A 26,754-nucleotide genomic window follows, 5' to 3' on the forward strand; every position below is an offset into this window, starting at 1 on the left:
GATAGTCGACTTCATTCTTGCAGCTTGCCCTTACAAGTAAAAAAATAAACAATTACGAATTAAACTTTTTACTCTTTCTTTTCTGAGTTGTTTAGAGCTGGTTTCTCTTGTAGGAACCTTTCGTACTCTTCCATGGTCATGTAATTGCGAATTTTGTACGCAATTCCAGGTTCGTTGTTTTTGAACCTGATGTATGTAACGCTTCCATCCTCCTCGGGGAAGTAAGCTGCTAACATCTGACCAAGTTTTTCTCGGTGACTCGAGCTCATAAAAATGTCACTTTTTAAACGTTAAGTTTTTAGTCTTATTTTACCCTTTGTTTACCCTTTGTTTGTCAAGGTAGTATTGGAGTGCAATTTCTCCAAATTCTCTGTGTCGGAGTTCTTCAGCATTTTCCAAGGTGTACCTGGAGAACTCAAAGAAGTTGTCAAGAAGATACTGCCATGCTGCTCTTCTGAGTTCGTCGTATTTTGGAAGTGTTGCACCTTCGAGTCTTCGGACATGAAAAAAATGCCTTTTTCTATTAAACCGTTTTGGCATTTCTCATGAGTGAGTATAGTTCTGCCGAACCATTGGAAGAGAAGAAGTACCCTTGCTGGCAAAAGACAAAAATAGTTGCCTTAGTTGTCATTGCAATTGTACTCGTAATTGAATTCATTGTACTTCTCTTCACGTACATAAAACTCAGCAATGGTATTTGCTTTAAGAAGCTACCATCTTACTAAGACTAAACACTTACATTTTTCAAGCTTGACTTTTTACAATTTGAATTTTGTTGCTGAATTCAGTAAAAATAATGTTTATGTTAGAATGTTAGATCTAACATGTTTTCTAACACGTTTTCTAACATGGTCTAAAACTCTTGAATTTTCATGAAATTTACACCAAAAATATAATTTATGTTAGAATGTTAGATCTAACATGTTTTCTAACACGTTTTCTAACATGGTCTAAAACTCTTGAATTTTCATGAAATTTCCCGAAATAAAAAATAAAATTAGTTTTATTTTTTATTTTATTTATTTTTTTTATTTTGTATAAAAGATATGATTTCAACAATCGGCACAACAACAGTTCAAACAACTACAGCACCAAACTCGTTAGTCATGAATCCAACATCTATGTTAGTAGAGATGAAAAACTTCATTCCTTCTTCATATACTTTCGAAACAAAAATCCAGAAGATAAAGCAAGAACTTTTAACAAGTAATTTAGACTGTAGTGCGAAAGATGAAACAAATGAACAGTATCTTTATGAAATGCAGGACATTATTGACCATTTACCCAAATTGCCTGAAATCCAACAACAAAAACTAAACCATTCCCGAATTTGACGAAATAGAAGTCAAAGCAACTGACTCAGTAGAAAAAAGAAGTTCATACGAAAGGTAAATTATGAATTCCTTGGTTTTCATTGCAAACCATAAGGTTATGGACAAAGATTGCGACATGGTATATAAGAACATCTCTGACCTTTACAAATCCGAAGAATTTAAGACCTACGACAACTTTGTTTCATTAGTTGCAAAATGTGTTTGGGAAATAAGAGATAAAGATAGTAGGGTAAGGTATGGAACGAACAAATAAGACCCGCTATGTTCGAGATGAAGAAACCATTGACGCCTTAGTTGTTTTAGCAGGTAAGGTTTCAGAATATAACGCAAAAATGAATCCGCAATGTTCAAAATGTAAAGCAGCAATGAGGAAATATAACTACTCCGTCAAAGAGATAGAACGTATGCGAAACGACTATGCAGATTAAAGAAAGAAGCAGAAAAACCAGCAGAAGATTAAAATGAACATGTTAGAATTTCTGAACAAAAAACTATCCAACTGCTGACGATTTCCTATTATCTGACGTCAAGAAGAAGTATAAAGAAACCTTCGGTATCGTTAAAACATTCGATGTACTAAAAGAAGAAATTGAAGCTACGAAACTGTTTAGAGTCATGAACCATCGCAACATATACCATGTAAAACGCTTGTAAATAGTTATGTTAGAAAACATGTTAGAAAACATGTTAGATCTAACATTCTAACATAAACATTATTTTTGCTGAATTCCGTATGAAATTTCATGAGTTTTGTATGTTTTAGACCATGTTAGAAAACATGTTAGAAAACATGTTAGATCTAACATTCTAACATAAACATTATTTTTATTGAATTCCGTATGAAATTTCATGAATTTCCTCATATGCTTGCTTCCCTCGGAAAACCAAGAGAAGAGATTCCGTATGAAAACAGTGAAGAACAGCGAGTAGGTAAGAAACCCCAGTCGCCAAAACTCATGAAAATCGTGAAAAATAACAGAGTATTTTGACAACTTCAAACAAGCAGAGTAAATGAACCATTTATTTTTATTGACTTTTTACAATTTGAACTTTGTTTGCGTAGATATGAATTCTGAAAGAAGTATGAGGGTCTTGTATGACTTTATACTTCTCCCATAGTTCATGTCTGTCAAACTTACCTGCCATGGACTCTTTCATAAGTTCCATGAAATCGTCTTCGGACAATCCGGGGAAAAGTACAATGTCAGTAAGTATTCTCTTTACATCTTTACTTAAACTCTTTGCTGTCTGTACACAAATGACAACTGAGATGTTAAAGTGTCTGAGCTTCTTAAGAATTCGACACATGTCTTGTTCTCTATTCTTTAACAAAGGATGAGAAGCAAAGTCATCTAAGATAAGAAGACATCTATGAGGGTATGTCTTCCAATCGTAAGATTGCAATTTCTTCGAAATGTATTCTATCTCTTTCTGTTTGTTTCTGAAGTGTTTCTTCTCTAATATTCTCTGCATTTCCTCATTTGGGTCTTTAAACTTCGAATTTATATACTCATTTATAGCATTGTACTTCAAAACCCTTCTTTGGTACTTCTTTATCCAATCTAACAACTCAGATCCCTTTATACATACTAACTTAGACTTTTATAATATCTTTGAACGAATTGACGGTTTGGTCAAATTGACCAGAAGTACTACAAATGACTACTAACTCATAAAATGGGTTCTTCTCATCTAGTTCTTGTTGTTGTGCAGCCATTTTAAGAATAAGTGAAAGTCTTACCCGACCCAGGTGGTGCGATTAGACGCTGTTATACCATTCTGAGCAAATAAAACTTGTCATGTATAGGTTTTATCTGAGCATTTTCTAACTTCCTCTTGTTCTTGTTTAAAAACATTCTCAATTCTTTGTCAATGTCAGCAAACTTTTTTTCTAACATATTTTTAGAAAAATTAAAAATTTTTATCTTTTAGAAAATGTCTAGCGATTTCGCTATCTATATTCGAGACAAACTTTTGACTCTAAAACTTCTGTCGACCATAAAATCTTACATAGTGTAAACAAGAAAGGTGAATTTGTTCTAAAGTTCTGTTTCTGGGATATGACAAGAACCATAAAACATTACAAAGAGCAGTCTTAAAATTTGTCAATGACAGACTTGTTGACAGAGATGACGCCGTATTGGAAAGATGAAGTCCAACAAAAGTTCTTAGAATGCAAAGAAGACACATGCGCTGTTCTTGAAGATGAAATAGAAAACAGAATAGAAGAGCTATTAAAGGACAAAGAACTTTTACATAAATATGGTTTCTGAGAAATTTGACATAACTCCACCAGAAAAGAAGAAGAGAGAAAAGAAAGAAAAGAAAGAAAGAAAGTAGAAGAAGAGAAGAAAGAACCTGAACCAGTTCCAGAGAAAAAGAAATTTGACATGTAAAATAAAATTTTATTTTAGAACATTTCTGGTCAATGTCAATGTTTCTTCCTCTTTAGGAGCAAACACTGGTTTAGACTCTAAAATCTTTTTACCCAATTTACCTTGAACTTCAACTATCTTAGACTCATAATATTCATAGTCGTCTGCTTTCTTTGTTCATAAGGTATAACAAGTTTGTATGCTTTGCCTTCTTTAAGGTTTGAAAACCTTCTGTCAAAACTTTCTTTGACTGTTAACAAACCTTCTATGTCTAAGTCTTCAAAAGTTTGCACCATTTTTCTACAATAGCAAACTTAACTGGTTCGATGTTCCAAACTTTGTCAATGTAAGACTTTTCAAAATGGTAGAAGTAAACATTCAAATATGCGAATGGGTCTAGTTCTTCTTTGACTCTGACATGTACTTGTTTACTGAGATGAATTTTGCCATCTTTTCTATCGATAAAAAAATATTTTTTTAAATTTACTCAGAAAAATTTTTCTTTGTATATACGCCGTTCTGAACATCTAAAAGATTTTTGACATTTGCCAAGAATGTTCGTTTAGACGCTGTCATATAACCATACTCTTGACAATATTGTTTATATTCATCGTACAATGACCTTTCATCTAAACACTCAAAGTCAGTTTCATCTATAAACAGTTCATAAACACTCTTGTTTGCTTCTAACAATGTTTGTCTCTCTTCGGTATGTGGAATTTGTCTTGGATTGAACTTAGAAATATCTAATGTCATGAAATATGAGAACAAGTGGTTGTAAAAGTCAGATGTCAAAGTTTCTGCTAAGTCGTCAAAAATATTCTGTATCTTGCATATGAGAATCTGACGTTCTGACAACTACATATCTTCTGTCAGAACTTTCTAACTTCATCGAACGGCATTGTTTGAAACCATGACGAAGTTTGCACATTTTCACAAACTCTTTGGTCTTTATATTTTCTTTCAACAACTCCAACTTTGTCTGTTATAAGACTCTTCAAAGCATCTGAGTTTAAAACTTTTGTTGTATCTATACTTTGAAGTTCGTTAATACTATAAGTTTCATATTCTCTATTGAAGAGTTAAATTTACCGCAGATGTTTTCTATGTTTGTCATATTCGGGTTCGAATAGCCCTCTAAACAGTTTGCATAAGATATCTGTAAAGAATGTGTTCTTACCAGTTCTTGTTTTCCAATTATAATGAGAGCAGTTTCATTTTTAGCACTTGGATGTTGTAAGATGTTTGCAAACCAACATAAGATATACTCATAGACTCTTTCGTTTCCATTGCATATAATTTCTTTGACATGGTCTAACCAAGCTTCTATAACATTTTCTTTCCATTCTACTTGTTCGTATTTATATCCAGTGAAGATAGAATAGAAGTTTGGAGAAGGTGTATAGAACTTTATACCACGAACTGAAAAATCTTCTAACTTTGACAATAAGATATCCAAGCATCTAACATCTTCATTCCAACTTGTACAACTTTTATTTTCTTAAGTTTCTGTCTACATTCTTGTTCTGAAACTATGGTTGCTCTTGGTTTGTTAAAGACAACATCCATTCTTTCATACATAACATTCTGGGGCAGAGTCAACATAAATGACTAAACGTTTCAAATTCTCGACTGCTTTGTTATAGTCTCTAAATGGACACATATTTCTGAATGCTTGGAAGTCATAAAAATCTGAAACATCTATTCTGTACATTTTTATAAAAATAAAAAAAATATTTTTTTATTCTTGAGCTATTTTGTTGCATTTGTTGTTCTTGAGCTATTTGTTGTTGAAGTTGTTCTTGTAGTACAATACTTTCACCAGTTGCATCTTCCAATTCGAAACTTTCTGCCGTCATTGACAAATACATAGGACATAAAAGTTTTACAGGAACAAAGTTTGCGTCAACTAAGGTTAAGTTTATGTTTGCTAAAGTGTTTGAGTTTACTAAAGCTGAAAACTCTGCATTCGAATGAACAATAGGCAAACCAGCAGAGAAAGTGTTGTTTATACGCATAGTATCTTTTGGTCATAATAGTTTCTGTCGACATTCGAATAGCACTTTGAACCTAAGTTTGAAACAATATATAAAATAGGTGTACTTAAAGTCAATGGAACAGACAAACCTTGTATGACACCTTTTCCTGTTATAGGAAACTGTTGGTAGTAAAAACCAGATATAAGTTTTGTATTATAGCTCATATCGTTTATAGTAAACTCAGTCGGACATCCAAACATAATGAAACCTGCTCTAGTTGCAGCACATGTTACATCCGTCCTTAAAGTATTAAATAAGTCAACAAAACCTGTTGGTGGTATATCTGAGTAAGTATCTTCAAAGGAGTATTTTTTACCATTCACAACAATAAAGTCTTCTGGTGTCAAAAGAGCAAAACAGGCTTTAGTCGTCATTGTGTTTAAGGTTAGTTTACAATATCGTCCTTGAGGACTTTGTAAGTTTGTTGTTATAGAATTATATGACTCAGGGTTTTTAGTCGTAATAGTATAAACCATTATGTCTTCTGCCATTTACTTAGCAAATAAATTTTAATGAAATGTTGTGGTCGTCAAATATTTTTATGACGTCTGGGAAACTATATTTTAAGTTCAACGTTTCACCTCCTTTCATAACGTATATCTTGTCAATGACATTATATGAAACACCACAGCAAGCAATGTCGGGTTCTATTTCTTTGATGTTTATATCGTCTGCCTCTGTCAAAAGTTTCAATAGTTCTTTCAAAACTTCATGAGGTGCGATGACATATGAGTTCACTTTTACAGGGTTGTGTTCGACCAAGTTTAACATTATACCTAAAGCTTGACAAATCTTCTCCTGAGTTTTAAGTTTGTCTTTAAGTTGTTGGTAGTCGTTTCGAATATCTGCAACAGAACTTAAGTCTCTGCTAACTTCAGGGTATGTTGGTTGTTCTTTTACAGGAACTATTGTTATACCATCTTCGTCTTCGTATGGTTTCCCCACTTCAACATCTCTTTCTTTGACATTGACAACAACACTTTGACTGTTTGTTTGAGTTGGTGAATTTAACTTCACATCTGCCACGCCATTAAACCTTTTGAAACACTTACGCTTCTATTTTTCGGAAATGACATTTTACTTAGAATAAAAAGATGGACGTATTTGAGTATCTCTTCGAATTGAAGCAGAACAAAGTTTACACACACAAACAATACAAATACATTGACAGAATAGTTCTTTATACAAACAATGGAAAATGTTATAGAATAGCAGTCTTTGCTGAACCAAAATATTTTCATAAAGCAAAGAAAGTTGGTATAACTAACCGAGATGGTGAAAGTTCTTGAAGCAGACAAAAATATAACAACAAAACTGACCGATATTTCTAAAGGTAAGTTTATAATACAATTTATGTCAAAACTGGCGTACTGTCAATATTTGACGGAGAGAAGTCAGTTCAAGAACAACTTACTGACCTGCTGCCAAAATCTGCTCGATGGAAGCTGTCGTTATCCAATCTGAGGAGCCCCAGCAGGTTTCATCGAACGAATCTTCAAAAGAGCATCTTCCGTGAAAAGTGCTATTGGTTTTGTAAACTTCTTTGCTTTCAATTCATCTGGACCGTCTCTGTCACCAGTATATTGTATTTGAACTGTACCAACAGTTGAAATACCACCCATAAAGTCTTCTGAGTCAGCAAATGGAATGCCAAGCCAAAAGTTTGAACGGTCTCCATTTGTATATTGAGTTTTTTGACCTCCTGTATGAGTCCATACTTTCACATATGGCATAATAGAACTTTGCATTTCAGGGTTAATGGTTGTTGTGAAGTTGTTGTTAAAGTTCATAGCATCTAATGTCAAGTTGTATGACCTCATATCCTCAACTGTAGAATATTCTTCTCTTGGATAATATTTGCCATCTATGTTTATATGATATTTAATACCAGGGTTGTAGAAACAAGAATAGTCATTTATAGTTCGTCTGAACAGTACAAACATAGTATCTGCATGTTTCATTGCAGTTGTTAAAGCAATATCTGTTCTTGCACCTGGGTCAGCACTTTGGTTTCCAACTTCACCTGCAAAGTCTTTGACAGATATTTGGTGTATAGGGAACATAAGTGGAACTGCAATATATTTGGCAGCTAAAGCATTTGAAATATCTGGGTCCAACATATAGACTGCAAGTCTGCTTTCTATTCTCTTGCATTCAAATTTTTCGCATGTGAACTTAACTGGGTCCCAAGCATTCCAGCAGCATTGAAATAATAGTTTACTTCAGTGTTGAGGTTTGAGAAACCAAAGTCTAAGTCAACTTTGTCTTTGCAAAAGTCGGCGAACTTGGCTCCACGTTCCAGCTACAGTAAGTGAATGGGTCTTGTGTTGGTGCAATGACTAAGTTATTTTTGCTTGGAGTAAGTTCGATAGAAATTTTTCCTGCCCAGTTTGGCAAGTATCTTAAAAACCTGAAGATGAGGAAAGATGACAAAGGAACTCTAAGTTTCAGTTTTACTTTGGTTACTGCTGCTGCAGTTTGTCCAGAAAGGTTAACATAAACTCCTGGAACGTTAGGGTCAAGTCTTCTTATTTTCTCAATAGTTGCATACTGGTCTGTTTGTTCTCTAGCTTGTGGTTGTACTGAGTTTCTCAAAGCGAACCATTCATAGTTTGCCCATGTTACTGTTTGAACTAAGTCAGAGTTAGAATATATCTTATATCCCATGAAAACTTCTGGAGCATATTGGTATCCGACATAGAAAATTCCATTGCAACCTTTCTTGTCAGACAACTTGGCAGAAGGTTTTATTTCAATGTCTTGTTCCACGTATAAGAAAGAGTTGTCAATAGAAATTATATGAAACCTGTCGCAAGCAATATCTACTGTTGTTGAAGAACCTTCTCCAAACTCACCTACGTTTCCATAAGAAACAGCAGTTGTATATTCGTAAGTTCCAGGAACTATTTCTGACCTTCTAATGGCATTGTCGCATTCGTTATACCATTCGGAAACATTTCCATTCATAGCATCCAAAACTGTTGGCGTTATATTCTGAGCGGCGTACATTTCATATGAGTAAAAATATAGAATAGTTGGATTTATATGTCATAATAGAACCCACGTGGACCAAGCTTTACTTTCTTCCTGACTGAGTTTTTAACTCTTCTTTTTCCTTCATTGCCCTCTGCTTGAAGTTGTTGCATCTTTGCATTATGTTCATCTAGTATGTTGCAAATTTCCCATGTCCTTTTTGCCTTTTGGCTCTGGTCGCCCATCTCAGGTAACCTATATCCTAGAAAGAGTTTGTCATAGTTGTATTTGAGTCTCGCGTATTGTTTGCATGACTCTTTCCTGAGTTTCCGGTTCAAGCTCTTCAAACAGTGCCTGTCCATATGGAATAAGCTCGTTTCCAAATATATGTTTTTGTAGCCATTCTGGTTTTCTTTCCATGTTACCAACTATATCTTTTGTGAATGGGAAAGCTTTTACCCAATCTTTCAGTCTTGCGTCGTTTATTTCTGTAGTTGGTTTTATTTTGTCAAGGAACATGTTTTTCAATACTAACATTTCATTTGGTACTGTCCATTTGAGTTTTCTTAAATATTCATCCCTTCTCAGTTCATTGTCTGCAAAGTAAGTTTTTATGACATTTTGTAAACTTTCGTTTGCAAGGTCATGTACAATAGGTTCTCTTCCTTCTCTCCTAACTTTCTTTCTAAACTCTTCACCAAATATACCATCTCTATGGTTCTGTGTAGTTCTTTGAGATAAATGTTCTAGAACGTCAGGTGTTATATTTCCATCAGCCATGTTCATTTCATACTGGTCCAAAATATCTGCATGTTTCATATCTTTCAATGGCATTAAAGCCGCGCTTAAAATACCAGCTATATCTGGTTCACCATTGACTTCCATTGCGTCTACAACTTCTTGGAATTGTGGTTGTAAGTTTATGAACCACCTATCCGGGTTAGCTTTATGACCCCATCTCATTGTAGTTCCATCGTCTGCAGAAACAAAAGTAGGTTTGTTTCCATCTTGGTTAGGTTCTGAATGAACTTTAAACAATGTTTCATTTCTATATGTTTTCTTGAAATTTAACCTTTTATTTTCACCGAGTTCATCCGAAGATTGAACGTTAAATGCTCGTAAGTAAAAAGGGTTGTTGTATTTGTGTACATTTTCTTTCAGTACTTCCATTCTATGCTGAATATTTTCATCTGGTGTTGGAGTCTTTTGTATGTCGGCAAACATTTTTCGATATTCTTCTACTATGTCAGCCGAATTTTTTTTAGACTCTTGGAAATTCCATATTCTCGCATACTCTTGTTGAGGGTCAAGATTTTTCGGCTGTTCCAAATCTTCATCTAGTTCTGTGAAGTTAGTTTCCAAAGGAGTGACTTGTTCGTTTCCTTCAGGCTCTTCTAGCTGTTGTTGCTGAACTATTTCTTCCATGTCTGGTTGTATCTGAACTTCTTCCTGTTGAGTTTCTTGTACCTCATCTGCTGGCATTTCATATATTCCGAGACCGTTTTCAACAATTTCCCTATCTACGTCATCCGCATTCATAAGCTTTTGTTCTTTCGTTCCGTCTCTATTTTTTACGCGTTTCATGACGAAAGTTGAATTGTCATTTAGCTCTGACATCAAATATCTCGGAGTAAATTCGTTCATGTCATTTGGATGATATGCTATTAAATCATATCTCTTAGCGAGCTTGTATTTTCCAGGTTTGAGATTATATCCGTTTTGGTGCTGAGCCATAAAGCTAAATAGGTTCGGGTCAGTATTTCCGTCCTTGAACTTTCCAATAGCTTCTTTATATCTGTCACTAAAGTCAATACTATCTGGGAAACCACACTCTTCTTTAAGCATTTTTAAGAATTCTTGGTTTCCTTGTTCTCTACTTCTTTTATGTCCTTGCTCTGTTTGTGGTTGTTGTTGTGCTGGATTTTGAACTGTTGGTTGTTGTGTTGGTTGTTGTGTTGGTTGTTGTGCTGGTTGTGGAGGTGGTTGTTGTGCTGGTTGTTGTGCTGGTTTTGGTGCATGCCTGTGTCTGTGTCCATGTGACGATGTAAATGTTTTAGGTAGTCCTGGTGCAGGTGCTTCTCTTGGAGGGTTTGGTGGTATATAAGTTCCACCAGCTGGCACATATGTTCCATCTGCAGCATAGTGTCCTACCTGACTTTTCGTTTTTAAGAAAGCATTTACTAGGTCTGTTTTGGTCTGTTGTAACTCTTTTTCTTGACTTTCCACAACAGTTGCTCTAACGGCGTCATAGGCACTTTGAACTGCCTGTCTCGTTGCTGCATCTGTTATTTTCGTCATATTTTGTGCTACTTCTTTTAACTCTTTGTCGAAACCTTCAGACTTCAGTTTCTTTCCAGATGAGAAGTCGTTCACTTGTTTCACCTTACTATGAAGAGCTTCGAAAGCGTTCTTAAAGTCAGCATTTGTTAAAGCTTCATTTGAACTGTCTTCATCCGCTTGTATTTTTGTCCTTATTGACCCTATAAGCTGGGCTGCTTTAGCGTTGGCTTGGGCATCTAACCAGTCATTGTTAGCTTTTATATATTCTGAGCTTTTCATTGCCTTTTGCATGGCTGCGTCGTTATTTTTACTTTCTTGTGCTAAGTTTTCATACTGTACGGTTTGGTTTTGCAACTGTAAAAGTTTTTCTGCCTTTACATTTGCTTCAACTTCTTTTTTATACTCATCGCTATCCATATATGTCTTCAGGGCTTTTTGTTTTATCTCTTCATCTTTCAGTACTTTATATCGAGTAGTATGGTTTTTCAAATTTATGACATCTTGTTCCATTTTTGCTACTTCTGCTGCTTTTTCTGACACTTTTTTCGCATATTCCTCTGTACTTAGTTCTTTCAGTTGTTCTTCTTTCTTCTTTTTCTCTACGTTTAACTCATTGAGTTTCTTTGTGTGTCTGTCATATTCTAGTTTCTTTTCGTTTTCACTTATTTGCTTCTGTATGTCTATGTTTGACTTTTTGACATCTGTTATTTGATTTTTGAGTGAACTCAAATTCATTTGACTTTGAGGGTTATATGCTGTTCCGTCTGCAGCTCCACCATAGCCTGCCATTTTCGCTAAAAGTGCCGCTCTTAAACCTCCACTCTGTGCACCAACAACTCGGTTTAAAAGCATAGGATTGCTTGACATTTGTTGCAACATAGTGGGGTCATTCAGCATTTGTTGTTGCAACTGTTGTTGTGGTGTTAGTCTTACTATTGGATGTTTCAATGCTCTCTTCCTCTTACGTATATTCTTACGTAGCTTACGTGGCATTTTAAGTGAAGTTAAAAAGCGGTTTTTGACAGATGTTTATATGACACTTTTTGTTCAGCACAAAAAACTACTCGGTCAAAGTGTTGTCAGTTTTGTAAAATAACCGTCCTATCTCATTCTATAAGGGGGAAAAGTCTTCTCAAAGTATACTTCCTTGGAACGCCTGTAACTTTTCCTGTAGCGACGATAGACCCTTACTTGTCCGGACAAAGTTATACTATTTTGAGTGCTCTACAAAAAAGTCAACGGCGACGACTCTCAAAAACCGTTGTGTAAAAAGTTTTACCGTTGGACAAAAAAGTATATATAGAAAACAAAAAACGTTTATAGTTCATTCAATATTTGAGATGGAACGGTTTGCCAACGGTAACTATTAAATAAAATAAAAAAATAGAGGGGGTTACCGTTGACGAAAACGGTTTATTTTAAACTTTTCTATGAGTAGTCCGAAAAAACAGTTCATTTTTGTCTAATGGAAGACCACAGTAGTAGCATGACTGACAATTCTTTACAAAAGCTCTTTAAAGGTCAAACACTTATATCTTCATACTTTACTAGTATGTCCAAAGAGGTTACACAGGTTTCAGTCCAATCAGACTCCAATCAGACACAAATTGAAGCTCAAATTCAACCAAAAGAAACTGCCGAAGTCGAACAAACTACAGAAGCTCAAGTTGTTTCAGTCCAATCAGACTCCAATCAGACACAAATTGAAGCTCAAATTCAACCAAAAGAAACTGCCGAAGTCGAACAAACTACAGAAGCTCAAGTTGTTTCAGTCCAATCAGACTCCAATCAGACACCAAACATACGCAAAGTTCAACTAAAAACTTACACACCTACAGAACCAGAAGGTGTCTTCTCATTCTCAACAACAGAAGCAAGATATAGAAGACTCATTGCAGATTATCCAAAAATTTGTCCTTAACAGAACAACAATGACTATGATAGATATTTCAAAAGTATAATAAAACCAGTCGAAACATTAGAAAACAAAGTTCAAAACCCGACAGTAATGGTTGACCTTTTCTTGTCGAATTTGCCTTATGTTTCAACTATGATATCTCTTCAAGCAATTGACGAATTCATTATTTGCTGTGAACCAAACTTAAGAGAACAGCTATATGAAACACTCAAAGACTTTCGCCCTTATCCTTTAACTTACAATTGGAAAGAAGATGAAAACAAACACGGTTCTTTCTCCTGGAATCTTTCCATTGTTGCTCCAGCTGGTGTAGCTGCACATCCATTCGAAATATATCCAAAATTGCATTACGAAAACAATATGCATATTATAACAACAGCCGCTTTAGATATTCCTGAACGGATACCAGATGGAGAAGAAGTTTCAATAATATCTGTTCAAGCAAACCGAGTTGCAATGCCACTTACAGTATGCAATTTCACTCACTCAAGCAGACAATTCTATCAAAATCTTGAGTTCGTTTTTACTGGCACAGCCAAAATGCTTCTCAAAAAACCAGAACAAGTTAGTATACAAGTCTCGTGTACGGAGGCACTGCGTTCCTCCGTACGCAATACTTGTGAATTTGACACTTTACAAAACCGTTAACGTATATTTTACAACACAAACACAAACACCAACCTAACCTTAAATATTTATAAAGCCGCCAACCACTTCACCTCACTAATGTAAAAAATAAACGTTCTCACTTACAAAAGTATTGCAACTCCTCCCATTGCTGTGCTTCATATAACAGCTCATAATCTTCTGACTCACTTTCTTCTTCATATAGGTCAAAATCACTGTCATAGTTTATACCTGTAAGTTTTGACAAAGCTAATGAAACACGCTTACCGTTTGTATCATATGCTTGTATAAACTTTCCATTATGCTTGTAGTCATAAACGCTCAAACTAACTTTACCTTTTCTCCCTCGTATCTGATAGAATGTATTTTCACGAGGAACGAAGAACAAATTCTTGAACTCATGACCGTTGTAGTTTGTTATCTCAATAGTTTTCGTCATTACATCCAAAATAAAAATAAAATATAAAAATAAAATATAAAAAATTAATGATATCACTACCCTCACACGTATGAAAACATAGTGCAAAAATAAATTTAGGGTAGAAGGTTAGATCTAACCTCATTTCTAACCTCATTTCTACCCTGTTGAATTCATTGCTTTATAACTCTCTTCCTTGGTTTCTTTTTAGTTGCTTTCTTCACGTCTGTCTCCAACTTGACTGTCTTTCTTCTTCGGCCGTAATGATACCAGTTACTTCCACCAGTCAATGGGTCAAATGGTCGTTCATAAGGGTTTCCATACATTCCATAGGGACCATACGGAAAAACTACTGGTGGAGAAGAAACATTTTCTTTAGTTCCATCGACTCTATTTAAATGCATTGTTTCACCTTTCATCTGGTCATTAAAGTCTTTTGCGTGTTTTGCAAACTCATCGTCCTTTCCTAAAGCATTTTCTGACTCAGTCGCAACCAAATTGGATGCTTTATTTATGAGTCCTATTTTATTTAATCTTAACTTCTTTGCAACCCAGCCTCCAATCTTTCCTTTATTTGCATCTAATGTCTTCGAAACTCTTCCTCCACTCATTTTATTTACTGCGTCATAAGCTCCAAGTGCTTTTGCTCCAAATGCTAATGCTTTTGTTCCCATTGCGCCTAAAGCTGCCCAAGCTACCATTTACACCATATTAAAATCATCTCTCTTCAATATTATCTCATAAAAGTTCTCGTTACTGGAGAAAGTCAATGAAACATAAACATTCTCACGGGCTTCGCCCTCACCGCTTTGCGGTCTATCTAACTTCTTTCTTATATCATCTATACGCTTCAAAATGTCTGAACAATTGCTAACATCTTCTACAACAGTTATTTCATCATGAATGACTTTCAAGAACAAGCTCATTTAATATGCTATTAAAATCATCTCAATAATGAGTCCATCCTTTCCATCTTTAGGTAGCACAACATCTTTCATTGAAGAAGGTTCGACAAGTCTTATGTTAAACTTACTGACAAAGTTTGTTATACTATAATGCTTCGGCGGCGAATACATGTAGTTTGAAAGACATAATATAGATTCTTCAGCAAATTCACTTATACTGGATTTTATAACAATGTTCTCACGAGACCAAATACCACCAATTGACAATCTTGTAAGCAATCCTGCTGAACCTTCTACTGTAAACGTCGATGGTAACATTCCACGAAGGTCATCTATTGACATCTTTGAGTCACTGAATTTAAATATTTTCTTAAAGCAATCGTCATTATCTAACCATGCAATAGCTTTGAAGTTTTCATTCGAATATACATCTGCTTCATTAAATGTAAAACCTGACTTCTTTGCAGAGATGACTTTAAAATCTATTGAGTTTGTTTCAAAATTATATGCTATGGTAACTTCTGAAGGTAATGGATGCTCTTCCGCAGTCAGTTGTTCTCTCACTACCGTTTGAAGCTTTGCGTTAAAAACTTTCATGTCATCTCCTGTGTCTAGGTTCACATACACAGCAACAGGAAAACTATCTTGCTTCTTTGTTTCATCATTATACCTCAAAACATTAAAGTTCTTCAATAATATTGTTCTTCCTGCTGGAATACTTCTAACTTGTCTTATTTCAATAGCTTTCTCACCTCCTACATACTCTACCCAGTGTCTTGGATATTCATAAGTATACTGACTTTCTTGAATTTTGGTAGGTTTCATCATAACGTGTTCATAGTATATCTTTATACTCTTGTCAGTTAGACTCGGTGCTATGTTCTGAATATTTCTGACTTGCATTTTTAATGGAGATAAAATGAAGCATTTAATACATGATGTAGATGAAGACATGAATGAAACTACAGACAAACTTAACTCTTCTCTTATTCTTCCTTTCAGCAAAGATTATGAATTCTGTTCAAATGGTGTGTATTTCTATTGTGGAAAGATGGGTTCAGGTAAGACATTTAACCTCATTCGTCATATACTCATAACAGAGCGTTTAGGAAACGACTCTTACTATGACCAAATCATTATATCAGCAACTTCAGACTCTATGGATTCAACAGCGAAAACATTTATGTCAAAAGTTCAAGCCTCTGTCGTTAAAGTTCCAGACAGTGAACTCATTGAATTTCTTCAACGTTACATTCGACGTAAGAGGAAATATTATGCCATCGTAGAGTTCATACAGTCAGGAATGCAAAAGACTTCTGAGGAGATGGAAAGAATTATTGACAAACACCACTTACGTCAATACTCAGGAGTTTACGATATGAAACGACTTACAAACTACATTCTATCAAAACTTTCAAAATACCCCTTCAAAAAGTATCCTTCAAACACTCTGCTCGTTTGTGACGACTTCGCCGGAAAAGGTTTAGTGTCAAAACCAGACTCACCATTAGCTAACATCATAACTAAAGTCAGACATTACCATTTAACTGTAGCAATACTTATGCAAACATGGAGGTTTTTAGCTTTAAACATAAAACGTCTCATAACTGACTTCGTTATCTTTCAAGGTTTCTCACGTTATGATATTGAACTCATTTGGAAACAGTCAGGTATAACATTACCTTTTGAAGAAATTTGGGAAGCATATAAGTCTCTCATCTCTCCTCGTTCATACCTTGAGATTCATATCATGACTAATACCATTAAAGTCAAAAATATTCCATGGGAACGACCAACATTGTTTTAAAGTTTAACCTTCAATTGACTGATGGTAAACAAATTCCATGCATCTCTGTCGCCATTTCTGTTAATATTTTTGCTGTCATTCATATCATCCACTTCCCCATCCGTTAGCTTTTGAGGATATGCGTTAGAATAGCTGTTCTTAAATGAAGGCTTTTCACCTTTGAGAGCATAAACTCTATAACTTTCTGCATACTTTATGTTTGAACCTCCCGAGCCATCATTGACATAAATTTTTATAGGCTTCCACCCTTTGTTCATATTCCTGCTTCTTCCCTTTGCTCTTTTGTTCAGTAGTTCTACATCTTTATACACAGCTCCTGTCTCGGTGAATTCAACAATATTTTCATTCGTTAGCTTTACATTCAAACCCTTGTCGAGTATATTGTTCATTTCATACATATAAAAGGTTTTTATTCTATATGAAATGAGAAGCAAATCCATCTTAGCTGGTGCCGTTAATGTTCCAATTGAACCAACATCAAATGTTGACTCACGAACGACAAACAATATTGTCATAAAGAACTATAGTTCAGAGTGTTTGAAAGAAAAAGAACCAGAACTGAAATCCGTGAATTTAAACTCAGCTTCAAACGCTAACGCTACATCAGATGTTAAGTTAGAGTATCCACCACTGGACCAAGTTCTTTCAAGAGAAGCCAACGACAACCCTTACACAAATGTTCAAACAAATCCTTCAGATAACGTAGACCATTACCTTCTTCAGTTATACCAAACAATTTTACTCAAAGACGATAAGAAGCTTTTGACAAATCTTATAAGCAAGAACCAAATAATTCTAACAAAGGAGGACCTTGAAAATGTTATATCACGAATAACAGGGAAACAATGTGTCATTGACTATCTCGACCCTGAAATCGAATGCTGTGGTCAAACGCCACCATTCATGAAAATAGGTAACATCCGCATCATTGAAACACCAGGAACTACAGGAGTTGAGTTTAAGTATAAATATTCGAATGAATATACAAAACTTTCAACAGAATATAAACTTTGTTTGAAATATGTTTTAGTAAATTAAAGCAATTTGTAATATCTATCCAAAACTTCTTCAACAGTATCGAACTCATCTTCATAATGCAAACCTAATCTTATTGACTTGGTGCAGTTTTCACTAACACAATATAGCGCTTTGCGCTCGGCGCCTTTGACGCCTTTTTCTGTTCTCTTGACTGACATAACTAATTCATTTGTTTCATCAAACAGCAACAACCAAAGTTCATGACCTAATACATAACATTCATACTTTATATTTTTAGCTCTGAGTTCTCTTGTAAGCTGTTGCATTTAATATTTTCTAAAAAGTCAACTTCAACAGTCATTCGCACTGGTGCCTTCAGTTCTACAGGCTCGCCCTGAAAGTCAACTAGTCTGAATTGCATGTCTTTCAAATTATGAGGACTAATGCGAACCCATTTACCTAAATGAGTTGCTATGACAGGAACGTTTGGAATGAACATTGAATTGACTGCATAACAGAAAGACTTATATTCTACTGAACCTTTACTATTAACTCCTGAAATGCCTGTGACATTAGCTATTTTAGACTCAATGTACAAACAATTACCATAACATACGTATGGAACAGATTTCATCTCAATCGTTTTGTCAACACTTTTCAAAGGAAATGTCATATGGTATGCACCCAGAAGCAATTGAACTCTATGACTCATTCGTGTTATCTTAAACTCCTTTGCATAACTGAACTTCAAAACTCCTGCAATAAGTTTAACATTCATTAAGTTTTCTTCGTTATCCTTGTTTATTGTAGTATTTATGAGAGCATTTAACACTCCAGCTAATGTTTCCATCTTATATTCTACATTATTGTGAAATCTTATTTCGTGCTTCTTTCCATCTATTTCAAACTCCATGAAATCTGTTTCATCTGTTATGACAAAAGTTGCGATAGTATTGAAGTCAACAACTCTGAAAGCAAGTGCTTCATTCTGAAGACCTAAGTTTGTTTGTAGCTTTACTATTCCGTATTCGTTTGGGTCTGTACTTTGCAAATAGAACAACATTTTATTCTCATTAAAATATGACTATTGCTGCATATGCGTATGAAACAAATGAAGCAAGAAGAGCACATGAACTAGTAAACGAAAACTCAACTTTAACCATTGAAGGCAATGATTTAGTCATTGACGATGGAAAAACTAAAAAAGTCATTGATTTCGATACTTTTAACACTTATGACCCATTCATTACAATAAGTAAAGTTCCTATCATAAATGATGGAACGGTGCAATATATAAATTCTACAGTAGATGCCTCATTAGTGAAAGTATTAAATGTTCTCATTGAATTGTTAAAGAGCTTTCGATTTGACGACAACATTAAATGCCTAAAGAATTTAGTCATGAATGAGAAACAAATTCTCGGCGTTGCTGGTAGCAGTAATGATGTACACCTTATGACATTAGAATATTATAACGAACATAAAGATGAACTGAAAGGAGAGAAGGGTGACACCGGACCTCAAGGACCACAAGGAATACAAGGAATACAAGGAATACAAGGAATACAAGGACCTCAAGGCGAAAACGGTTTGGATGGAAAGGATGGAAAGGATGGAAAAACTGCTAAATCATGGATATGGGACCTTATAAATACTGGTTTAACAGCTGCTTCATATGGAGTTCTTCAATACCAAATCGGAAAGATATGGGCAGTACTTGGTGAAGAAGTTTTAAATGACGTTAAAAATGCTTTGAACTTCATTTCAAATGGTTCGGATACTATTAAAACTTTATCTGGTTGGATGCAAGAAACAAGGAGTCAAATAGATACTGTAAGACGTATAGCAAACAATGCACGTACGGGATTGGATACTTTACGACAAGCACAAAATACACTAAAGGAAGCAAATGATATTCTTGGCTCAGTATCAGACATGCATGAAGATTGGCTTAAAGGTATTGACAAATCTTTAAAAAATCACAGTCAGTCTATTGCTGACTACAAGAAAAGTATAGATTTTTTACATAGTGCTATGGACGTACATGATGGAAGCATAAGGAACTTACTTAATGCTAACAATAACTTACCAGGAACTATTAAAGCATTTATAAAGTCCTTTGTAAAACCCGGTGCTCTAACATTTAGGTCTTTGAGAGCAAGAGCATTGAAGTCAAGAGATGCAGAAACTCCAACAGAAGGAACTGAAACAACAGAAACTCCAGAAGAACCACCAAAACCAACAGCTAATGAAATATTGTTCGAATATTTTCCAAGGTACTCTGTTCTCATTGCATACATTCAAGAAATACTTAAGAAAGCAGACTTGACTTTAGGAGATGATGAAAGTTCTGTATATCTTTCGTTCCAGTTTCAAATAGCAGAACTTTTGAGACAGATATGCTTAATGTATGACAACATCTCTGATTTCACAAGATATGATGACGACCATGACCCGAACACGGTGAAGAAGAAGTTTTACAAACATCCATTAAGACAGGAAAGGTTTTAACACAAAGTCTCATTATTGACACCAAAGATGGCGAAGTGGACGTTCTTCAAGAGCTGAAGAAAAATACTTCTTCGGGAGGTGGTGGTAGGCATGAACTTGAAATAAATGAGATAGAAGAGAAATTAGCCGAAAAAGCAGATAAAGAACATAAACACAATATCTCCGATATAAATGAACTTCAAGCTACATTAAATAGTAAAGCGGACAAAAATGAACTTGACGCAATGAACAAAGTTTTGAAATCTCATAAACACAATATCTCCGATATAAATGAACTTCAAGCTACATTAAATAGTAAAGCGGACAAGAACCATGTTCATTATATAACTTCAGACGAACAGATTATAACGGACTACCATGGATATTTAACACGAAGTGATGAAGCGAAGACAAAAAATGTTAATGAAAGAAGATATAAATACATTCGTGCTAAAGGTTATGACATAAGCTGTACTGTACAGTATGATGTAGCTAAAGCACCAGAAGCATTTGGTTATACCGGTGAAATTTATGCCTCTACTTTCAATGTTAACGGTGTATTAGTTGAACCAAGATTTACTTTGAGAGTTAAGGCAAAAATAACGTTTGAAGATGCTATTAAAAGTAAAGCTGACAAAGTTGAACTCGAAGCAATGAACAAAGTTTTGAAATCTCATAAACACAACATCTCCGATATAAATGAACTTCAAGCTACATTAGACAGTAAAGCTGACAAGAACCATACACATAAATCCTTCACTACTGTTAGAGCAGACGACATAATATTGAACTTTGACCTTGGTTCAAGTGCACCATTAGAAAATCCAAGTACAAGCGTAAAAGATACTCTTAAAAGTTTAGATAAGAGTTGCAGGAACATTGAAAGTCATGCCAGAAACTTTGAAGCATATGAACTACCAACAATGTTAGATAAGAAAGCAGATAAAACTTATGTGGATGCAGAACTAACAAAGAAATTTTCGAAACCAGATACAATGACATTTACAACAGAAATTATAAATGGTGAACAGCAACTCCATTTGAATTTGTTAGAGGTCTTCAACCAGATACTTTTGAATTTTTCTTGGATAATTCTATTGAACTAACATTACATTATAAAAGTGGAACAAATGCAACATTTCATCCGGGAGATACATTCCAAATGGTATTTAATGACATAAGTTCTTTAGAATATGTTTATAGAGTTATGAGCATATATGATTTAATATATCCTATAGGAGCTGTTTATACGTCTATGAATCCAATAAATCCAAACACTTTATTTGGTGGTAGATGGTATGAAATAGTTGACAGTTTTCCATTCTACACTAATACGCAGTCAATGAAGATGGGAGGTTCAAAGAAAATAGGTATTGAAAACCTTCCTTCACATATGCATAGGTTCAGTGGAAGAACATCTGTGGAAGGAAACCATTCACATTCAATAACAAAAAGAGGTTATATAAATCTTGCAGCGGGTTCGAATAGACAGGGAATGAACAGATATGATATCTCAGATGACCCAAAGATGTTAGCACAGGTATTTTCTGTGGAACTGCAGGAAATCATACGCATGTTGTAGCTGGATTACAGACCCAGCAGGTAATGGAAAAGATTATATGCCTCCTTATATAACAATGCACGCTTGGATACGAGTTGGTTAAAATCTTTAAACTTTACATAAATGAGCTTGAAAGAAGTATTCGAACAACATCCATGGAGGTCATTTAAGAATTCAATGAAGCTGCAAAGAGTTGGGGATTTACTAACAGAGCTGAAGTGAAAAGGTTCTTTGACAAAAATGTTGTACATCAAACAAAAATAAACCCTTACGACTACTTTTTACCAATTTACTCCAACACTCCTGACGCATACCAATTTGACACTCTCATTCAAAGCAGAAAAGGAGGACATAAACCATTCCTTCATCTTCATAAATGTTAACACTCGTAAAGCATATGCATATCCAATGAAAAAAAAGGAACTCATGAAGTTTTAAGAGTTTTACAAGTTTGTAGCAGAACATCCCACTTCATTAACATCAGACCAAGACAGTGCATACCTCAGCAATGAAATCACAGAATTTCTCATTAAGCATAACATAACTCACTACACTACTGAAGACCATAACCATAACATACTCGGCATCATAAACCGCTTCTAAGAACGCTCAGAGATTTAAATCAAGAGCGAGACTTTACCGAAAAACAATGAAACATTTCTCGAAGTATATAATTCCTCAACACATTCTACAACAGGACATACACCAAATTCAATGACACAACAACAAGAAAAAAGTATATACAAAAGAAACGAAGCCAAACAACAAAATATCAGAAAATTCAACACAATTTACCTCATTCCTGGTACAAAAGTTCGTGTAGTTCTTGACGACAAACCGTTGACAAAGAAACGTTTAAGGTTAAGTAGAAACTATTATATCGTAGACTCTACACAAGGTAATGGATATCTTATAAAAGCTGCTGACGACTCCATAGCATTTTATCCTCGTCATAAATTAGTTGAAAGTAGTAATGGCAAACTTGCTGAAACCATTGACGAAGCAAAGCGAGAGTGGTTATTGAAATACTTGGCTACAACATAAACGATGACACTTATAAAGTAAGATATGAAGGAGGTGTTGAAGATGTTATACCATCTAAGAACTTGAGAGAGTCAAAGCCAACACATCTGGGACCATTAGAGCGGGAGTACTGGAAAGACAAAAATATGCCAGAAAGAATAAGAAAATTCTTCTAAACTTTTTCATTAGATGTAAATCAGACATGAATGAGAACAGTCATGATATCATTAATGGTACCATTTATTTACACCAAAAAATAATGTTTATGTTAGAATGTTAGATCTAACACGTTTTCTAACCACTTTTCTAACATGGTCTAAACTCTCGAAAATCATGAATTTTTGACATTTCCTTATGAAAAAAAAATAACGCTAATTTTTTTCTAAGAAAAATTTTTATCTTGTATGTAAAGATATGATTTCAACAATCGGCACAACAACAATTCAAACTACAGCACCAAACTCGTTAGTCATGAATCCAACATCTATGTTAGTAGAGATGAAAAGCTTCATTCCTTCTTCATATACTTTCGAAACAAAAATCCAGAAGATAAAGCAAGAACTTTTAACAAGTAATTTAGACTGTAGTGCGAAAGATGAAACAAATGAACAGTATCTTTATGAAATGCAGGACATTATTGACCATTTACCCAAATTGCCTGAAATCCAACAACAAAAACTAACTATTCCTGAATTCGACGAAATTGAAGTCAAAACAACTGACTCAGTAGAAATAAAGAAGTTCATACGTAAAGTAAATTATGAATTCCTTGGTTTTCATTGCAACCATAAAGTTATGGACAAAGATTGCGACATGGTTTATAAGAATGTTTCTGACATATATAAATCTGAAGAATTTAAGACCTACGATAACTTTGTTTCATTAGTTGCTGAATGTGTTTGGGAAATAAGAGATAAAGATAGAAGAGGCAAAGTATGGAACGAACAACTAAGACCCGCTATGTTTGAGATGAAGAGAGCAATTGACGCTTAGTTGTTTTAGCAGGTCAAATTTCAATGTATAACGCAAAAATGAACCCGCAATGTTCAAAATGTAAGCAGCATGAGGAAATATAACTACTCCGTCAAAGAGATAGAAAGAATGAGAAACGACTATGCAGATTTAAAGAAAGAAGTAGAAAAGCCAGCAGAAGATAAAATGGACATGTTAGCATTTCTGAACAAAAATTATCCAACTGCTGACGATTTCCTTCTATCTGACGTCAAGAAGAAATATAAAGAAACCTTCGGCATTGTTAAAACATTCGATGTACTAAAAGAAGAAATAGAAGCTACAAAACTGTTTAAAGTCATGAACCATCGCAACATATACCATGTAAAACGCTTGTAAATAGTTATGTTAGAAAGAGGTTAGAAAACGTGTTAGATCTAACATGCTAACATAAACATTATTTTTGCTGAATTCAGCACAAAATTCTGAGTAAAATGACATATGGCACGTGTCAAACCGTTGAGTTTTCACAAATTTTAAAAATTGCTGCGGAAAGTTCGTCAAAAAAGTGAAGGTTCCCGACGGTTTCAAAACCGCCATACTTTACATGAAGATAGTTTACAATGTCAACTAAATATCATGTACGATAGAAACGGTTATGTAAAGTTTACATTTTGTAAAGTTTTGTCCTGATTCAAGACAAGTCTTGTATTTTTTCAGAACAAGTCTTGTATTTTTTCAGAACAAGTCTTGTATTTTTTCAAGACAAATCTTGTCCTGATTCAGAACAAGTCTTGCACTTTTTAGTCAGTTTTTCTTGTAAAGTTCTCAAATTTGAGAACAATTGTCCTGATTCAAGACAAGTCTTGTATTTTTTCAGAACAAGTCTTGTATTTTTTCAGAACAAGTCTTGTATTTTTTCAAGACAAATCTTGTCCTGATTCAGAACAAGTCTTGCACTTTTTCAGGAAATCCTATCGTCTAACTTTACAAATGTCACTTTTTCAACATGATTGCATTTTGGTCGGGGAACAACTTTCTCTCAATTTTGTCACTTTTTTCTATCGTCGTGTTTTGTCACTTTTCCCTCAGGGTGTGTGTCAGAAAATATCCAAAATCTTTATAGCCTCGTATCTCCTTCAATTCTTGACGGCTTGACATGTATGACACACCATTCAATTCAGAATTATGTGCTGAATCTTATGACCTTCATTTGTTCGTGACTTCTTTTCACATATGTAACCCTGAATTTTTAACATTTCTTTAACACAGAAAAATAAAGTTAGTTTTATTTTTATTTATTTTTTTATTTTGTATGTAAGGACAGATATGTCAACAACAGAGAACACAACAACTGCTATCGTTCATGAAGCCATAAATGAAGAATACGAGTACATACAGTTTAACAAACAACTCCGTCTCATTCGTTCGGTCAAAGACGATATGTACCAAATGCAAAGTATAATGAATGCTCTTCGTTCTACAAAGCAAGCATATCATTGGTTTGAAAACCAACAGGCAAAAGAACTTTTAGAAGAATTTCCTCATATGATTGCTTCCCTCGGAAAACCGAGGGAAGAGATTCCGTACGAAAATCGCAAGAATTTGGCTCCTGGTTTGAAAGGTTTATTATGTTCATAGACTTTTAGTAAATGCAGTAGCAATGTGGGCTTCACCTCGTTATGCATGTTTATTTTCAGATTTAGATGAAATATCAAGACAAGAACGTGGAGAGATGGAAAAGAAACTTCAAGCAAAAGATGAAGTCATTGAATCCAAAGACAAAAGCATACAGAAAAGAATACCACGTTCGGTACCAAAAGGAAAGGAAAAGAGTTATAAGTATATGATATATACTGAAGAGTTGGAGAAAGAAGAAGATAGAGATATGGTTATGTTGCATTTAGTCAGAAGAAACAACAAAAGCTTTTATGACCTTGCTAAGATTTACAAATCTGACAGAAACTGGTTCTATCGTGAAAACTTACCGATTTCAATGACACCGAATGAGCAAATAAAGGAAATTGTCAAAAATACTCTTCCTCAAACACACTATGACATCAAAGGTTGCACAATACTTACATTCAAAGAAGACTTAACATTACTGAAGGAAAAAATAACAGAATATTTCGATAACTTCAAAGAGGAAGAATAAAAAAATCTAAGCTAATTTTATTTTTTTTATAAAATTTTATCTCATATGAAAGAACATGAATTTAGAATATTCGGAACTCATGACAGAAGAAGAGAACGAACAACATGTAAAAGATTATGCAAAATTTCTGAAGACATACAAAGCATTTAAACAATATCTAAATGCTTCTAAAGATTATGCAAAATTTCTGAAGGTATATAAAGCTTATGAAAAAGCGTATGAAAAGTTTATACATTGGGGAATTGTTGTAAAATATCGATATGAAGACTAACCAAAAATATATTTTTGCTTAAATGACGTCAGGGTCAATTTCTTCAACCATTTCACTTCCTTCGTCAATGTCAATAGAAGCTTCTTCAACCTTTGGTAAGAACTTTTGTATAACATCTTTGTTCGTTATTGTTTTCAGAGATGAAGAATAATATTTCACATTTGTTTCACCCTTCTTATATTCTTTCTGTTCGGAAAGATTCATAGCAATACTGAAGAAGTCAATGTTGGAGTTCTTTATAATAGTATAATGAGTATCTTTGACATTCACGAAGAAACCTTTTGTTTCAAAACTACTGCTAACTCTTGTGAAGTATAACGTTTGCGGTCAATGACAATAGCTAATGGTCTGACATACTGACCAAACTTAGATTCTTTCACAAACTTCTTGTTAAAGATAACATTGACGTTTGAAGCATTATTGAACTCATTCTTGATGACAGTAGCGAGAGCATTGTATGAAAAGAACTTGCAATCTTGCATGTGTTTCATTAAAATAAAAATATTAAATTATTTTGAAAAATAACTTAAAAAAATCTAATCTAATTTTTTCAAAAATATTTTTTTATTTCCTACTAAAGATGTATCGGAAGTTGTCTAAGTTAGAACACTCGGAAATAAAACAACTTCTTACAGAAGCTAATATAGAT

At 34.4% G+C, this 26,754-nt stretch overlaps 7 protein-coding genes and 11 pseudogenes across 18 annotated transcripts, besides 3 other annotated features; 9 read left to right on the forward strand and 9 right to left on the reverse strand.

The window, feature by feature from the left end:
- Nucleotides 1–68: 68 nt before the first annotated feature.
- Nucleotides 69–269, reverse strand: TVAGG3_1078570 (uncharacterized protein; the record flags this gene model as incomplete). Its single annotated transcript, XM_051256592.1, has 1 exon — nucleotides 69–269. The coding sequence occupies one exon, from the start codon at nucleotides 267–269 to the stop codon at nucleotides 69–71; it is 201 nt and encodes a 66-aa protein (XP_051076172.1).
- A 777-nt stretch (nucleotides 270–1,046) lies between these two features.
- TVAGG3_1078590 lies at nucleotides 1,047–1,898 on the forward strand (annotated as a pseudogene). The gene has a single exon. A coding segment is annotated over exon 1 (852 nt).
- Nucleotides 1,047–7,871: a mobile genetic element.
- TVAGG3_1078600 lies at nucleotides 2,361–3,051 on the reverse strand (annotated as a pseudogene). The gene has a single exon. A coding segment is annotated over exon 1 (691 nt).
- Nucleotides 3,270–3,696, forward strand: TVAGG3_1078610 (annotated as a pseudogene). The gene has a single exon. A coding segment is annotated over exon 1 (427 nt).
- TVAGG3_1078620 lies at nucleotides 4,193–5,156 on the reverse strand (annotated as a pseudogene). The gene has a single exon. A coding segment is annotated over exon 1 (964 nt).
- TVAGG3_1078630 lies at nucleotides 7,288–7,868 on the reverse strand (annotated as a pseudogene). The gene has a single exon. A coding segment is annotated over exon 1 (581 nt).
- Nucleotides 7,872–8,259: 388 nt separating the features above from the next.
- TVAGG3_1078640 lies at nucleotides 8,260–8,757 on the reverse strand (annotated as a pseudogene). The gene has a single exon. A coding segment is annotated over exon 1 (498 nt).
- A 344-nt stretch (nucleotides 8,758–9,101) lies between these two features.
- Nucleotides 9,102–9,945, reverse strand: TVAGG3_1078650 (annotated as a pseudogene). The gene has a single exon. A coding segment is annotated over exon 1 (844 nt).
- A 457-nt stretch (nucleotides 9,946–10,402) lies between these two features.
- Nucleotides 10,403–11,418, reverse strand: TVAGG3_1078660 (annotated as a pseudogene). The gene has a single exon. A coding segment is annotated over exon 1 (1,016 nt).
- A 245-nt stretch (nucleotides 11,419–11,663) lies between these two features.
- Nucleotides 11,664–11,994, reverse strand: TVAGG3_1078670 (annotated as a pseudogene). Its single transcript has one exon. A coding segment is annotated over exon 1 (331 nt).
- A 1,488-nt stretch (nucleotides 11,995–13,482) lies between these two features.
- Nucleotides 13,483–14,162: a terminal%2Cinverted (terminal inverted repeat of Maverick-1B transposon ID:TVAGG3_1078680).
- Nucleotides 13,483–26,754: part of a mobile genetic element that runs on past the window's edge.
- TVAGG3_1078690 (uncharacterized protein) lies at nucleotides 15,465–15,659 on the forward strand (the record flags this gene model as incomplete). The annotated part of the gene is made up of 1 exon (XM_051256593.1): nucleotides 15,465–15,659. One exon carries the CDS (start codon nucleotides 15,465–15,467, stop codon nucleotides 15,657–15,659), a length of 195 nt encoding a protein of 64 aa, XP_051076173.1.
- Nucleotides 15,822–16,676, forward strand: TVAGG3_1078700 (protein of unknown function, DUF4106 family; the record flags this gene model as incomplete). Its single annotated transcript, XM_051256594.1, has 1 exon — nucleotides 15,822–16,676. One exon carries the CDS (start codon nucleotides 15,822–15,824, stop codon nucleotides 16,674–16,676), a length of 855 nt encoding a protein of 284 aa, XP_051076174.1.
- TVAGG3_1078710 (uncharacterized protein) lies at nucleotides 17,100–17,714 on the forward strand (the record flags this gene model as incomplete). Its single annotated transcript, XM_051256595.1, has 1 exon — nucleotides 17,100–17,714. The coding sequence occupies one exon, from the start codon at nucleotides 17,100–17,102 to the stop codon at nucleotides 17,712–17,714; it is 615 nt and encodes a 204-aa protein (XP_051076175.1).
- On the reverse strand, nucleotides 17,941–18,504 carry TVAGG3_1078720 (uncharacterized protein; the record flags this gene model as incomplete). The annotated part of the gene is made up of 1 exon (XM_051256596.1): nucleotides 17,941–18,504. One exon carries the CDS (start codon nucleotides 18,502–18,504, stop codon nucleotides 17,941–17,943), a length of 564 nt encoding a protein of 187 aa, XP_051076176.1.
- On the forward strand, nucleotides 18,735–19,161 carry TVAGG3_1078730 (annotated as a pseudogene). The gene has a single exon. A coding segment is annotated over exon 1 (427 nt).
- Nucleotides 23,143–23,590, forward strand: TVAGG3_1078740 (annotated as a pseudogene). The gene has a single exon. A coding segment is annotated over exon 1 (448 nt).
- On the forward strand, nucleotides 23,830–24,078 carry TVAGG3_1078750 (organellar and viral DNA polymerase type B; the record flags this gene model as incomplete). Its single annotated transcript, XM_051256597.1, has 1 exon — nucleotides 23,830–24,078. The coding sequence occupies one exon, from the start codon at nucleotides 23,830–23,832 to the stop codon at nucleotides 24,076–24,078; it is 249 nt and encodes an 82-aa protein (XP_051076177.1).
- On the forward strand, nucleotides 25,526–25,834 carry TVAGG3_1078760 (uncharacterized protein; the record flags this gene model as incomplete). The annotated part of the gene is made up of 1 exon (XM_051256598.1): nucleotides 25,526–25,834. One exon carries the CDS (start codon nucleotides 25,526–25,528, stop codon nucleotides 25,832–25,834), a length of 309 nt encoding a protein of 102 aa, XP_051076178.1.

This window comes from Trichomonas vaginalis, assembly GCF_026262505.1.
Source record: "Trichomonas vaginalis G3 chromosome Unknown ctg_131, whole genome shotgun sequence".
NCBI lineage: Eukaryota > Parabasalia > Trichomonadida > Trichomonadidae > Trichomonas > Trichomonas vaginalis.